The following is a 15,798-nucleotide window of genomic DNA, read 5'->3' as shown; positions in this document are numbered from 1 at the left end:
TCAGACTCGGAATCCCGGTTACAAGACATTTCGACAATGGTAAAACAAGACCAGCAAAGCCACCCGAATGTGCCGACAAATCCCGATAGGAGCTGCACATATCTCGTTCTCAGGGCACACAGGATTGTCCAAGGTTCCGGTAGGCCAGCCCAGAGTTGCTCCTGGTGGCCACCGACAGCTGACAGGTTGGACCAACACTCAGAGGAGCACTGGCCCGGGGGTTTAAATAAAGATGATCCTTGAGCCGGCCGACCCAAGGGAAAGAAAAGGCTAGGTGGCGAATGGTAAAACCAATGTTGGGCCTTGCTGGAGGAGTTTTATTCAAGGCGAACTGTCAAGGGGTTCCCATTATAACCCAACCGTGTAAGGAACGCAAAATCAAGGAACATAACACCGGTATGATGGAAACTAGGGCGGCAAGAGTGGAACAAAACACCAGGCATAAGGCCGAGCCTTCCACCCTTTACCAAGTATATAGATGCATTAGTATAATAAGAGATATTGTGATATCCCAACAAAAATCCATGTTCCAACATGGAACCAACTCCAATCTTCACCTGCAACTAGCAACGCTATAAGAGGGTCTGAGCAAAGCGGTAACATAGCCAGACAATGGTTTGCTAGGACAAGGTGGGTTAGAGGTTTGGCTTAACAATATGGTAGGCATGATATAGCAAGTGGTTGGTATCCCAGCATAGGCAAAGCAAAAGAGCGAGCAACTAGCAAGCAAGGATAGAAGTGATTTCGAGGGTATGGTCATCTTGCCTGAGATCCCGCAAGGAAGAAGAACGAGTCCATGAAGAAGACAAATGGATGTAGATGAACGGATCCTCACAACTCCGGAATGAAACCGAAGCTAACGCGAGAAGTAACCCGGAAAGCAGCAAACAACATAGTAAACAACCATCACATAAGCATGGCAAGATGCACAACCAAGTATGATGCATGTCCGGTTTAAATAGGCATGGCATGGTAAAGGGCACAAACAAAACTACAAGTTAAGTGGAGCTCAATATGCAACGAGTTGCATATTGACGGAACACCACATGACTTATTTAGATATCTCTCGGTTATGTACCCAACAATATTAAATGTTGTTAAACATGGCAAGAGGTGAAACATGAGTAGAAAGCAAAACTATACTATCTAAACAATTTAAATGGGGTCGGATATAACAAACAACAAATCCGGTAAATCCCCAAATGCAATTATCAATTTGGTGCAACAACAATTTTAAACATTTAAATGCTATTATCATGATGCGAATGACATGTGCAAGAATTATGCAAGTTTTAAAGAAAATGTTGATAAGAGCATTATATGGAGCATTTGTCATCGTGGCGGAAAGAAAGGGTGCCACGACAACGTTCCAGTTCCGGAAACTCGATTGAGATGCCGGTGGAAAAGAACAAGTGTGACGGGAGCGTGTCATGCGAAGAACGGTGGGGTGCTCCCGGTTACCGGGTTCCCATGTGTCGACGGCATGGCAACGAGGAGGAACAACTAAGGTTCACGGGCGAATACAACAACCAACCATGCATCTCATACAACACATGCATTCGGTCCACGGGCGTCGTCTCGGGGTTATACCTTTGGAGCATGCAAAGGGGACGGTTCTCGTTCGTAAAGGGAAGTAGGTGTTCTCGCGACGGCGATAGTGGAAGTAGTCGTTCTCGCATGCTCTAGGGTCGACGGTAGAGGTTCTCGCGATCTCGGCGATGGTAGTGGGACATGTTTTGGAGCGGAAGTAGAGGTTCACGTTTCGTAGTCGTTCGGGGTCGCCGATAGTTGTACACATTCGTTGTTGGACTTGACGGATCCGATGCATCCGGGCGTAGTGGTACATGTTCGTTTTTCGGAGAGGTACTTGGCGTTCTTCGGTCATAGGTACTTGACGTTTTTGCTACCCGGGTCTTCGGCGACGGTCGTTGTACACATGACGTTGGGGTACTTGTCGGATCCAAGAGGTACTTGGCGAAATGCACGTCGACGGTAGTTTACTCGTCGGTGATAGTGGAACTTGGTGCATCCAAGGTACATGTCTTTGGTGAAGGTAGCCGTACATGCCCGTAGATGAACTTGTCGGGTCTGCGACGTCTTGGTACCTGGCGTCCTTCGACCTTGAGAGAGAAGAAACTGAACCGCTACGGTGCACGATGAGGAGGGTCCTGCAGCAACAAGAGGTCGACGGAGGTGGATGCGCTACTGGTGTGCGACGAAGGCAGCGAGGCCATGGAGGCGCAACAGCGAAGCAGGGCTCGCGAGCAGAGGAGGAAGACACGACGCTGGTGCAAGGGACATGGCGAGCTGGTCAACGCGGAGCGGCGAGGAGACAGGGGCTCACGACTCGCGCGATGCAGGGGAGCTTGGCGCGACTCTGACGAGGGGGCCGAACGGGGTAGGTGGCGCTCGGCGTACTCCGGCGAAGCGGCGATCTCCTGGCGAGGCGGCGACGCGCCTGCTGGCTCCTGGAGTGGCGAAGCGACAGGGACCGGCGAAGTGGCGCCCCGGCGGCCGTGCTTGTGAGGCAGAGGTCGGAGGAGGGTCGGCAGGGGCGCGGGCAGGTCGTCTACATAGGTGGCCGGCAGGAAGAAGGGCAACGGGCGTGCGCCTCCAGGCGGAGCTCGAGCTCCCGGCAAGAAAGACGAACGGGGAGGAGATCTGGGCGCGGTTCTAGCGGGGCCGCACGAGGAGGAGTGGACGAGGGAGATCGGGCTCGAGGGAATCGGGCGCGGGCGATGGGGATCGCTAGGAGGCGGCGGTAGAGGAAAGGGTCGAGGGAGAGAGTGGGCATCAAGGGAACGTCTCCCTGAGCTGACGTTGCGAGGAGGAAACGAAGGGGATGAGGGGATCGATCGGGATGGGGTTTCACTCGGGCCTAGGGTTAGGTTAGGTGGGCTGGGGAATGGATGGGCCTAGATGCGGGCTAGGGTTAGTAGGCGTCGGCTGAGCTAATGGGCCGGCCGGGTGGCCGAAGCCCAGGTAGCTGCTGCTGCTGTTACTTTTCTATTTCTTCAGACAGAAATACAAAAAGGAAAGAGCAGGAAAAAAAGGAGAGGAGCTAGAGAAATATAAAAATATACTCGTGATCCTGAAAATGTGCTTCATTTAACAAAATTGGTTTGGAGATTTTTAAAGGAAGTAAAAATAATTCAAGTTTGAATTAAATTCAAACTCGAACCATTTTAAACCCTAACCAAAACAATTCCAGAAGAGATGAAATTAGACAGGGAGGCTAGGTACACTGCGTTATAATATTGAGGCAAAGATGAACATTAAAAGAAAAGGGAATGTGACACTTGTCAAAAGAAAGAAGTAGGGGGAAGGAGAAGGTGATGAAGCAAGATTCATGCATGGAACATGCAACAACTTAATATGTATGAAAAAAACACAATGCACATGATGACATGATGAAATGCAACATAAAATAAAAGGGCAGGCACAAATGAAACACACGGCGAAACTGGGAACATATGGAAGTCTTCTCGAGTATCGGTCTCGGGGCGTCACAATATAAGCATGAAATACAAAGTCAGTCGCCACATATTAGTTCATACAAATGCAAGCCAAGAGAAGTCAACCCACATGGACAGTGTCCGTTTGTAGGAGTTTGCAGGAGATCTAGCCTAGCGACACAATGTGATGCACCATGGCATGCCAGCTCTGAAGTGAACAACAATTTAATCCCCGCCTGATCAGCAAAATAGAAAATAAACAAACATATAAGAAGATGACAATTTACAGAAATTTGTGATAAAGATTTTCTGTTGAGATTTAATTATGAGAAAAGGTGCTAATGGCCCGCCTTGAAAAGAATTGAAAGGGATCACAAAATATAAAAATGGAATCAAGAAAGTAATGAGTATACATGGGAATTTAATTTGGATTGAAGGGAATTCAAATAGCAATACTATGAGAAGAAAATGGTCTGATGGATACAATTCCTAACCAAAAGCAGATTGTTGAAATCCCGCGGAAGCAAATCGGAAAATAAATTTTGAAGGCACCAAACATATCTTATAGGAGGTGACCGAGCGAATGATAAGGATACACTTTAAACTGGACATGTTCGTACGAATGTGAAATGTGGTTTCTAGTCACCAACGACAAGCTAGCAACATGAAGAAAATAATGAAATAGATTAAGGCAAGTGAAATACTTTGGAGTCATCATCTTAGTTTCATAGAAGTACGTATGGAAGCAGGGATTTGAATTAAACATCAGTACAAATGGGGAGTTAGGACGGAAAAATATTAGGTTTAAAGGGCAGAGTTGGATCAATAGATCTAATATATTTAGTACTACTAACAAGTGTAGAAACTGAAGATTTTGGCTCGGCACATAGAATAACAATTTTGGTTCCATAATATCTGGATAAAGTAAAAGGAAAGGCAAAGGGAAAGAAATCACCGCAATGCAAGAACAATAGACCAAAATCAGATGCGAATTAGGAATTTAGGCATTGATCGATGTGCAAATTAAAGGAATAGCACGAGGGCAAAGGAGGGGGTCAGGATATGCTGATCTGTAGCAAGTGATACGGTAAAAGAAGAGTGCCAAGGATGGAAAAAGCGGTAGGCGTAAGCGAGGCGGGTGGCCTTCTCCTAGTGCTTAGGCAGTGCCTAAGCGCCCTAGGCGCGGCCTAGGCGGTAATATAGTTTTTACTCGTAGTGTATTTGTGATTATTATATGGGTGTTGATATTAGTTTAAGGCATATAAATAAGTTAATTACCATTTACTGCCATTGAAATATAACCCGTTTGGCATATCAGTGCAGTATGTGGCATGATATCTTACTTGGGTAGGCAATTCCTTGCTTGCCCTGCCTAGACCTCCATTTATGCCCTAGGCGAGGCGTTTGGCCATTGCCTAGCGCCTAGGCGTGCCTAAGCGCCTCCTAGGCACTGCCTTTTCCAACAGAGGCAGTAGTACATAATGAAAAACAAACATACTGTTTCTAAGGAGAACTTACTGATTGATCTAAGAAGAAGTGTCACCAGATGTAAGCACACTATCAACATCAACCGGCATGACTGATCGCCGCGCATCCCCAACAAACAACAACACCCACCTGCATTACAGGAAGGGAGAGGAGAAGCGATCGATTAAGACCAATGGATCAGGACGCGAGACCTCGCATAAGACAAAGGGACGAACTGTAGGAAAGGAAACATCTCAAGGGAAGGTGAAAGGTTGAAGGAGCGGCACCCTCTGATGGCAGCTCTCCTAGGGACGCCGGTTCTAGAGGCGCCACCACAAGGCCAACTAGCAGATCACGGTTGGCTTCGCTGCCTGAGGTCAAGGATGCGGGATGGGCGCCGTCACACGAGGGTTTGCTCACGAAAGGACGGAGGAGCGACGGATCGGTTTTTAAGGGTTGCGACGCAGCGGTTTAACACCAGACAGGGAGTGGTACAACCGAAAGCCCATTGGGCCCAATTTAACACCAGACGCTCAAAATTGTCATGAGAGTAGCGGCCAGACATGGGATTAAGGGCTAATCTGTGGCCAGAAACGACTGAAAGTGAAGATAGGACGGCTACAAATGTTAATACCCTGAGAGGGCAGGAAAGATGCTTAGTTATAATGTATCTAAATATATATCTAAAGGACTATGATATTTGGCACACGTGTGCCATATAAGCAAAACTGCCACACCTTTACTTTTTTCATTTTAAAGTACCACACGATCCCTCGTTTTTGATCTCGCCTCCTCCCAAATGACCCCGGAGGCTCGCCCGAGAAACATGTTTCTCGCGCGTCCACCCCCGAGAAAACGGTCACTTCTTCACGTCTACCACATGATTTCTCCTTAGGACAAAGTTACCATGATACTCGTATGCAAGTTATCAGGCCTGTGTTGTGTAACTTACCATACTATTTACATAGAACGTACCAGGTACTATGCTTCAACAACTACACCCCTTCAAAGTCACCAATGTATTTTATACACAAGTTAGAAGGTTTTCGATGTGTAAAATACCGTGGTACTTACACATAAGTTATCAGGGTATATGTACATCAACCTCCCCCTGGTCAAAGTTACCATGGGGGATTGTACATGAGTTACCGGGTCTACAGTTCGTATATTATCATGATACTTGCACCTAAAAACCTGAGTGTGTTTCGGTAGCATTTTCCATCGGTTAAAAATTACAACGATGTTTTTGCGTAACTTATCACGCCTATAGCATGTGTGCCCCTCATGACACTAAACATTATGTCACTTTCTCGTGGCACGCCATGTGTTGTGTTCATCCAAGAGGCCCACGCGCGAGGCGAGTGTATGTCTTTAACAACTTATTTTCCTTTGATAAAAAAAGTTACCATCATGTTTATATTGCAAGTTATCGGTTATGCGGTGCTTATATTATCATGTTATTTACATGAAAATTATTGGGGATGTTTTGAACAACTTTTTCCTGGGAGAAAAAGTTATCATGGTGATTCTAGGTAACTTATCAAGCCCGTAGTGCTTAAAAATATCATATTATTTACATAAAATTTATCAGGGGTATGTTTCAGCAAATTCTCCCCCACGGGTCAGAAACTTATCATGGTGTTTAGTTATCGCAGTGCATATATTTTCATGTTATTTACACATAAAAATGCCAGGGGAGGGAGGTATACTACCGTGCTATTTACACAGAAGATATCGGAGTATCTTTTCAAAAAAAAAAAAAATCCCTACGGTCAAAGTTACCATGGTGTTTCTACCTCAGTTATCAGATGTGCGCTGTGTATATTACCATCTATTTACACATAAATTATCGGGTATCTTTTCACATTTATCTTCCCCAATGGTTAAAGTTACCACGATGTTTGTATCTAAATTATCAGGTCTATAGCGTGAATGTTATCGTGCCATTTACAGAAATTACCGGGGGGGCGGGTTCAACAAATTTATTCCTAATGATCAAAGTTACCACGATGCTTGAAACAAAAAAAATTCAGTGCTAACATATTAAAGGCAAAAACATGTCAAAAACAGTATTCCCCTTAGCTTGTTCAACAATCAGTGTCATAGGTGAGGTGGTTAGTTCCCTTTGTTGATTACCTGCAGACCAGAGATCAAATCCTAATTCAAGCATTATTTTTGCCCGAAAATTAGGGAAAGGAAGGAGATCAGGAGGCGTGCAGGAAAGGAAAGAAATCGAGAGGAAGGTCGGGGAGGACGTGCGGAGGAAGGAGATCGAGAAACGTGTGGCAGTTTTGCAATCTGGCATACGGTTGCCATATACATATTTCGATATCTAAATGACTCAGTTATAATATATCTAAATATCTAAATCTAAATTTTACTAATTATAATTCGGCGAGCAGATGACACCCACCCACCCCCTCCCCCTTACTTGACCTAGAACCTGGCCTCGGGCCGACGCCTCCTGCTCCCTCTCGCTGTCGCGTCTCCCGGCGACCCTCTCCGTCGACGCCCCGGCTATCGGCTACCGCCCATCATTTCCCGCGACCAGATCGACGGCAATCCCATCCTCCTTGATCTCCCTCTCGGGCGTCGGGAGATCTACGCGGGGACCATGGTAAGCTCCTTTGCCTCCCCTTTACATACATATTTTCCTGCCGTGTAAACCGTGGCCGCCTGATTTGGGCAGCAAAGGAATCTATATCTAGGCCAAACTTGGAGTAAGATCCTCTTTTGAATTCTAGGTTTTTCATGTATGGTTTGGATAAAGTTGGTGGATTATATAGATTGAGACCGTGAGCATGTTTTTGAACTCTAGGTTTTCCATTTATTAGTGCCGAGGATCATATTTGAGGTGCCATTTTCATGTTTCAAGCTTATGTCGTACCAGTGTAGCATAAACATTTTAAAACAGATATTACATCACATATATTTGATATAGCATTTCCGCTGTTAAAAACTGCTGAATCCCTAATCCCTATGGCACTAAGCTTTCCTTTCCTCAAGCTCATGGGATTACAGTATACCATCCAATAAAAGGCTATCTGTGCAATCTAGGCTGTGGGATTTTGTTTGACTCATTTATTTTTCTATCTGTTGCAGCATAAGCTGGGGAGAGGAAGCCGCGACAAGGTGCAACAGTTCATGGCCATAACTGGTGCAAGGTGAGATTCGAGTATAGTTATCTCTATTACGTAGACTCTCGGGACTGTAATTTGGTGGTGATTTGTTAGTTTAGCTATTATAAGTCCTTTTTCCATATTATTTATACTACTTTGTTAAGCAATAATGTTGATGTGTTACTTAGTTGCTTCCCTCCGTTTCAAATTACTCGTCGCACAAATGGATGTATCTAGAACTAAAATACATCTAGATACATCCATATCTGCGACAAGTAATTCGGAACGGAGGGAGTAGTAACTTTCTAAGAACTACTCCCTCCGTTCCTAAATATTTGTCTTTCTAGAGATTTCAACAAGTGACTACATACGGAGCAAAATGAGTGAATCTACACTCTAAAATATGTCTATATACATCCGTATTTGATAGTCCATTTGAAATCTCTAAAAAGACAAATATTTAGGAACGGAGGGAGTATGTGGTATGATACATTAATTTCAATATTTGTACTGCGAAGCAAATTTATGATGTACTCCTTCCGTTTCTAAATAGAAGCCTTTTTAGAGATTTCAATACGGACTACGTACAGATGTATATAGACATATTTTAGAGTGTAGATTCACTCATTTTGCTCCATATGTAGTCCATATTAAAATCTCTAAAAAGTCTTATATTTAGGAACGGAGCGAGTAATTGCTGCTCTTGGTCTAAGGTTGAATTTAGTGACTGTGTCTTAATCTGATGCTCTATTTTGTGCTCCCAGCAAATTGTGATGTTGTGTGATGCCTTACCATATATTCCCCCCGTTTCTAAATATGAGTCTTTCTAGAGATTCCAATATGGACTACATACGGAGCAAAATGAGTGAATCTACACTCTAAAATATGTCTATATACATCCATATGTAGTCCGTATTGAAATCTCTAAAAAGACTTATATTTAGAAAAGGAGGGAGTAAATCTTATTATCAGTGGAGTTTAACTTCTGAAAAAAAGTTTGTCATCTTGTTGTTGCAGATGATCATGATGAGAACATCAATCCATTACAGTTATGCTGTTAAGTTGTTATTTTTGTAATAGGCAAACCCCGTTTTTACATTGTAGAAATAAGAAATGAGATGGACTGAATCCTGAAGAAGTAAAACTTGTCAGTCTTGGATCTGCTTGGAGCTAGGGCCTAGATGAATCCAATCATTGTTTAGACTTTAGACTCCGATTCAAAGAATTCAGCACTGTGATTCTTCAAGTGCATAGTTCACACCAAGTTACTGCCCAGGAATATGAAACTAAATGGTTCCTCTAAATGCTTAAAACAGCATCTATTAATTTATATTTGGATGCTTACATAAAATAAATACTTATGAGCTTACCAAACTCTTCTACTCACTTGTTTTTATTAAGGACCAAGGAGTTCAGTTGTCGCAGTTTTATTTGGCGTTTCTTGTCCTTAGAATAGCAATTGATTCTGTTATCTGATGATGCAGCGAGAAGGTCGCCCTTCAGGCACTGAAAGCTAGTGATTGGCACTTAGAAGGGTCTTTTGATTATTTCTACAGCCAGCCACAGATTTCTGTGACCAATTCTCGACATCTTGAAGATCTTTACAGCAGATACAAAGGTATAATTTTCATGTCATTTACCAACCTTTTAAGTTTTGAGAATGAGTTTTGACTTCTGACTCTAGCTTTTGTTCATATGGTTTTGATTTATCCCGTCCCCCTTTCTTTTTGCTTCTCTACTCAATGGAAGCATGTTCTCTCTTGTCCTGCTGTAAGTTGTTTACTTCTTAATTGGTGTTGTATCTTGTTTTCTTTCCAGAACGTGACGTTGATATGATCATGGTGGAAGGCACATCTCAACTGTGCAACGACCTGTTGGTAAGGACTAGCTTTTTATCTTTCAGTTTGCACCTACATCTGGGCATATCTAGTCCACACTTAGTAGCAATCAACCATATAATTCTTATATGACATTAGCTGCAGCTATTATATTCTGTTCCAAGTATTGTAATTTGTCTGACTGGTTAGGAAACTTTGAATATTATTGGTTAGCAGGATGCTGTTTACTTGTGATATTGGAATGGTTTCTAGATCAGATATTAGCAAATTTAGCTTCCCTCTTTATGTGTTTGTCTGTTGGATTACATATTGTGGTTGTCTGTGCAAGTGACCAGACTCAGAACTAAGAGGTGCTGTTATTTTTCTACTGTCCATTTCCATGGTGTGTAAGGGAATCTTCACTCTGTGGGGATCAAAACTAAATATTGCTGTTATTTTTCTGCTTCATTGTATATTTTGTGTTGTCTTAGGATAGATGGTCCTAGTGGTGTATACCTTTTGCTCTGTATGTTAGCAACATCATATTGGCCCTACAAATCTCTAACCGCAGTTGCTATTTGTTTGTTTTCCAGGTGGATCCTCAGGATGTTGTCATGGTATGTGTTTCAGTTCTTCTGTACTAACCAGCTGCGTTCACTTACTGTTTGAGTGGAAACTAGTTCACTGTTTTTTGCGGCACGTGCTCCTGCAGCTGCCATCCTCTGAAGTTAATTCATTATCTATTTGATATTTGAAATACACACATGTTCTTTTCTCTAATTTGCAGCGACCTGCCTTTTCATTGTATTTAAGTGAATACTGCGATCTGTAGATCATCATTGTTATTAACCATCTATTTATGCTGTTAACAGCTTGTCATATCATGGCACATGAAAGCTGCCACAATGTGTGAATTTACTCGCCAGGAATTCATTGATGGTCTGCAGTCAATTGGGTGAGTGCTATTTGTAGTCATGGTAGTTCAGTATGCAACTAATCAAGGCCCTTGCCAATTACACATGTAATTTTTAGGGTAATATTTCTTGGTGCCATACTACCATTGCAAAATCACCAAACTTGAAAATATTATTCGAATACAATGCATCACAACATGTCATTGTCTCAATGGATAGTATTTCCCAGTACATATTTTTGCGACACTTCTCTGTTCTAATTATACCATTTCATTATTTTTAGGGTAGATTCAATTGAGAAGCTCCGTGAGAAACTTCCATCACTGCGAGCTGAGATAAAGGACGATAGTAAGTTTCCTTTTTTGTGTGAAACTGGATATTTGTACATGACTACCTAGTTTAGCCACTACCCAATTCCAGTTTGCACGTAAATTGGACTGCCTATCAAAAAATATATTGAAAATTGCTTTTATCTTCTAAGTTTTAACCTATCTGTTATTCTTTCGTTTTCCAGATAAGTTCCGTGAGATATACAACTTTGCGTTTGCTTGGGCTAGGGAAAAGGTTATCCTTGAGAGCAAACTATTTGTTCCAATATTTTCAATTGTCATTGTCTTTATTGGCACATCTGCTTTTCAACCGGTGTTATCTATGAAACTTACCTACAACATTCCCTTGATTTTACAGGGTCAGAAATCCCTTCCACTGGAGACAGCTATTGGAATGTGGAGGTTGCTGTTTGCTGAAAGGCATTGGCCCTTAATTGATCACTGGTGTCAGTTTCTACAGGTGTGCCTTAAATGGCATTTCTATCTAATCCCGTTTTCTGATCATCGAGCTGTTCCATTATGTTATTGTTGTAAGATGGTACTATTTTGCTGCAACTTTTATTCTTAAAATTTCAGGTCAGGCATAACAAAGCCATCTCTAGGGACACATGGTCTCAGCTGTTGGAATTTGTCAAGGTAAATCTTTCATCCTCGCTTTTGTCATTACACTCGTACATATGCCCGTGCTTTGCAACGGGATATACATATTCCAGTGGTCCAACACCAGTGCCCTCATACACATCAGCATTATCGACTTTTTCATATACTTGGCAGGAAATGGGTTGCAGGCAGGTTTCTAGGAGCAACCAAGAATGTCTTGATAGAATACACCTTACGCTCCTCAAGAAACTCTTTAAATTTCTTTCCCCCATTTTCCTGGGATCTCCATGTTTGTAGTTACCCTGCAAATCACCTGCTTAGTTAAGCTTCTTCTACCATTTCATCTAGCCCCAACCTATGTAGCAAAACAGTATACAGGCAGGACTGATATATAGCATGCCTTTCAGTTCATAAGACAGGAAAAAAAAAAGGTACGCCAGAGCCCAACGCAATATCAGTCTTCATCCAAATGCGTACTACACTCTCCGCTCACATGAAAATAATAAACTTAAATACATCTACTTCTGCATGCCAAGTAACCTTGTGAACTAACAGTAAGTTCACATTACTTTTTGGCATTCATCTCTTCTAAGCAGCACAATGAACAAGGAATACGTTTGGCAATAAAAACTTTGCGTAAGATTCTACTGTTATTGATGATTATCTAGGGTGGCAGTTCAGGTAGAGCAGGTACATTTTGATGCTTGTTTGAGGAATCCTAGTAGCATGCTAAATGCCATCTGAAGCTATCAATACACTACATATTTATGGCTATGCAGATCAAAATTGTAAGCACCACACACCCACTCCAGAACAGAACAAATATGGAATATCAAGTACTCAACCACGATGCATGTGCGAACAGTTCGGTAGCAGTTTCAAGCAAAAGCAAGTACTCTTTGAACTTTGAACTATCACACTGAATTTCTATCTGGTTCTGTAATCTCAGTAGGCACTCTTACTCTAGGTAAAGGCAAAAAGGGAGAACTTCAATATCCTGTGGTAAACGCAAGAAACCCACATAACGAGGAAAACTGCATAAAGCCAATTAGTTGGACTGGATGTGGGTCAGCAATAAACAAAAAGTTTCAAAGCTCGTGATCATCCTCCAAATTCTAGAACAACATTAACCTCACAGAAGTAAACCTGGGGATCAAATGAATAAACATAAAGATATATTTACCTGAACATGCGTAAAATCGAAAGAAAGGCAGGCATTGTTGTCCCTACTCTGCACATAGACGCAGGAGAGCCCCTCCTGATCCACACCACCGACCTGGTCACAACCTCCATTGCATGAGCGCACACTAACACATGAAGCGTAAGCATCCGTTACAAAGAACAAGAATTGGCAAGAGACAGCTGGATCAGAAATCAGCTAACCTCAGGACGAGTGATGCAAGCTGGCCACGCAGTCGGAGCAAGCCGTTGGACGGCGACGAAGGAGCCGGCGTTCGTGTCCATATCTAGCTTGCCCACGGCAACATTTCTCCTACCTATCGGCTTCCTCTACCTACGCTATCGGCGCGCCAATGCAGATCCATATGTCGACCGAAGCTCCAATTTCAGCGACGGGATTGTGTTGGCGGATCCCAAGGAGTGTTCCTATGGAAGGAATTGATTGAAGATGCAGTAAATTGCGGCCGCCCTGTTCTTCCTCGCCTCAAGCAGAACTTTGCCGTGGTAGATTCGCCGCACAACTATTGACAACGAAGACCTCGCTACCCTGCTCGTCCCTGTTCTGTCCAACTGGGCGCATTTGTGGTGAGATGTCGCTGCTCATGCGCCTCTTCCCGAGCTCCCTTTCTTACCGGCGTAGTGTGGAGCCAGGGGTGACGACAGGGTTAGGACCACACCGCTCATGTGGTCCATGGGGGGAGAGAGAGGGGAGTTGGGATCAAGGTGTGAAGCGATAAGTGCGTGCCCTTTTGTCGGGCCTTGTTGCCGTTGGGCCTGCAAGCTGCTGACAAAACGTAGGAATGTTGCTCTGAACCGCTTTTTCCCGCTTACGGGTGACATTGAGAGGTAATTTTTAAAAAGTTCAGAGCAATTCTGATGATGGATGGGTAGAAACATTCCTCCCTTTAATGTTAGGTATATAGATATGAATGCCCAGATTTTGCGGGACTTGTATGCCCACTTAATCAGCATGACAAATAAACTTTGCTTGGGCAAATGAGACAGGTTAACTGGTGTGCCTAGGTTGTAGTCTCTAGGTAGTTTGTGATCTGTCGCCTTCAGTGATTCGTCAATAATCTGTTATCTTTTCAGTTCTTCACTAATCGTGTATCTTGTTAAACGTGTCAATTTTTTGTTGGATGTCCGGAAGGGACTAAGATGGCTCTTACTATGACTTGCATGTAGAAAGAGCTCATAATTGTGAACTTAACCAATTTCACTGTTGTGTTATTGCAGACAATTGATCCACAGTTATCCAACTATGACGAAGAAGGTGCTTGGCCCTACCTAATTGATGAATTTGTGGAGTACCTAACCGAGAATGGATGCGTTCAGCGTAACAAGTGAACCGTTTGAGGCTGCATTCTGACTTGGATATCATGATTTGGTGGTACAAACATGATTCATGTCGATCAATAGAGTATTTATCTTTGGATGTCGGCATTGTTCCCGCTACCCTTCACAAAGCAGATGATGTCGTTTGGTGGAATCTACTTGCGCAGGGGTTGTTTCACTGGCTAGGATTGCAAACTATCAATCTAGTTTGTATTTTGTGCTGCCCCTATCTGCTACAGCATACCCAAAACAGTTATTGGTTTACTGCTGAATGGGCGATGGGTCTATAGTTCATGTAGGTCCAGGTATGAGGTAATGCGAACTTGTGCTATCGGTATTGATTGATTGTTGCCAGATGGGGCACCTTGCTATGAGGTAATGCAAACTTGTGATATCTTTCTAGGGACCGTTGGTTTGAACTTTGAATCATCCCTGCTTTTTTATGATGATTGCTGCTTAGTTGGCTGCAGTTAACTTGATGAGCCGATTACTCTAGGTGATGCTCACTCCGTAAAGAAATATAAGAGTGTTTAGATCACTACTTAGTAATCTAAACACTCTTATATTTCTTTATGGAGGTAGTACTTGTCATCTTTTACTTCACTAGAGATGTGATTGCTTGCCCAAAGAAAATAATTGTCAGCATTTCTTTTTGTTGTTGCAACGAATTTGATTTCTTATGTCACAAGATGCTTATTTGTTGGACCATGATAAGTGCCACATGTGTTGCACGAACACATGGCAATTTCGAACGTTTTTTATGGCGAGTTTAGTGATGCTAGGATGGCAACTTTAGTTGTCAAGCATGTCAGCATCCTTTTCGAATGGCAAGTTTCAGTTTTTTCTGGTTTGTAACATGTAAAAATATTATTTGCAACATCAGCGTTTTGGATTATGCAGTCTTTCTTTTGGCTACACAGATCTTTTTCTCATCTCTTGGTGCTTTGGTGAATTCGTTTAAGCATAGTGGTATTGTGAATTGGTTACAACATATACCGAGAGTAGTGTCTGTACTAACCCTGTCACTGCTACATATACCGAGGGCTGTGGCTTGCCTGAAAAAATAATGCATGGCTGGCCACGTCATTCATGTTGCATTGGCTATTGGTCAGAAACTATATATGGGAACCTCTAGGCATCAGACTGACGTTTTCTTCCTGTCACATTAGTCCGTGGCCATCCGATTAAAGTACGCACGTCGTTCGATTTGCTAGCAAACTCCCCCACGTCAGTCAGCTTGCATGCAGGATTCCACATTAATTGCGTTTAATTTGTTTCCTAACAGCTTCCTCCTGAAATCAAGACGTACTCCCTCCTGTCCTTTTTACCATGCATATTAGAATTCTTTAAAGTCAAACTTCACAAAGTTTGACTGTATTTATATGAAAAAAAATTAACATCTGCCATGCTAAAGTTATATAATATGAAACTTTAAGTCATGACACATCTAGTGGTATTGATTTCAGATTGTAAATATTGACATTTTTTTCTATAAAGCTGGTCAAACTTTACGAGGCTTGACTTCAGTCAAATCTTATATGGAAACTAAAAAGGGAAATGTTTGTGGCTGGGGCACCGACCGA

The 15,798-nt window shown here is 42.8% G+C and overlaps 1 protein-coding gene across 1 annotated transcript; it reads left to right on the top strand.

The window, feature by feature from the left end:
• Nucleotides 1-7,336: 7,336 nt before the first annotated feature.
• Nucleotides 7,337-14,641, top strand: LOC119300720 (DCN1-like protein 2). Its single transcript, XM_037577617.1, has 11 exons — nt 7,337-7,539; nt 8,025-8,086; nt 9,526-9,659; nt 9,860-9,918; nt 10,452-10,475; nt 10,731-10,813; nt 11,056-11,120; nt 11,287-11,336; nt 11,460-11,561; nt 11,678-11,737; nt 14,117-14,641. The coding sequence occupies exons 1-11, from the start codon at nt 7,537-7,539 to the stop codon at nt 14,225-14,227; spliced, it is 753 nt and encodes a 250-aa protein (XP_037433514.1). The 5' UTR covers nt 7,337-7,536; the 3' UTR covers nt 14,228-14,641.
• Nucleotides 14,642-15,798: the final 1,157 nt, after the last annotated feature.

The sequence above is a fragment of the Triticum dicoccoides genome, chromosome 5A, assembly GCF_002162155.2.
Source record: "Triticum dicoccoides isolate Atlit2015 ecotype Zavitan chromosome 5A, WEW_v2.0, whole genome shotgun sequence".
NCBI lineage: Eukaryota > Viridiplantae > Streptophyta > Magnoliopsida > Poales > Poaceae > Triticum > Triticum dicoccoides.
The sequence above is the reverse complement of the archived record's forward strand: the minus strand, read 5'-3'. Positions and strand labels throughout refer to the sequence as shown.

Excerpts from the sequence above, each read along its gene's own strand:
- LOC119300720 (XM_037577617.1), top strand. Across the intron at positions 9,919-10,451 it reads AACTGTGCAACGACCTGTTG|GTGGATCCTCAGGATGTTGT; the intron begins GTAAGGACTAGC and ends TTTGTTTTCCAG. Across the intron at positions 10,814-11,055 it reads GATGGTCTGCAGTCAATTGG|GGTAGATTCAATTGAGAAGC; the intron begins GTGAGTGCTATT and ends CATTATTTTTAG.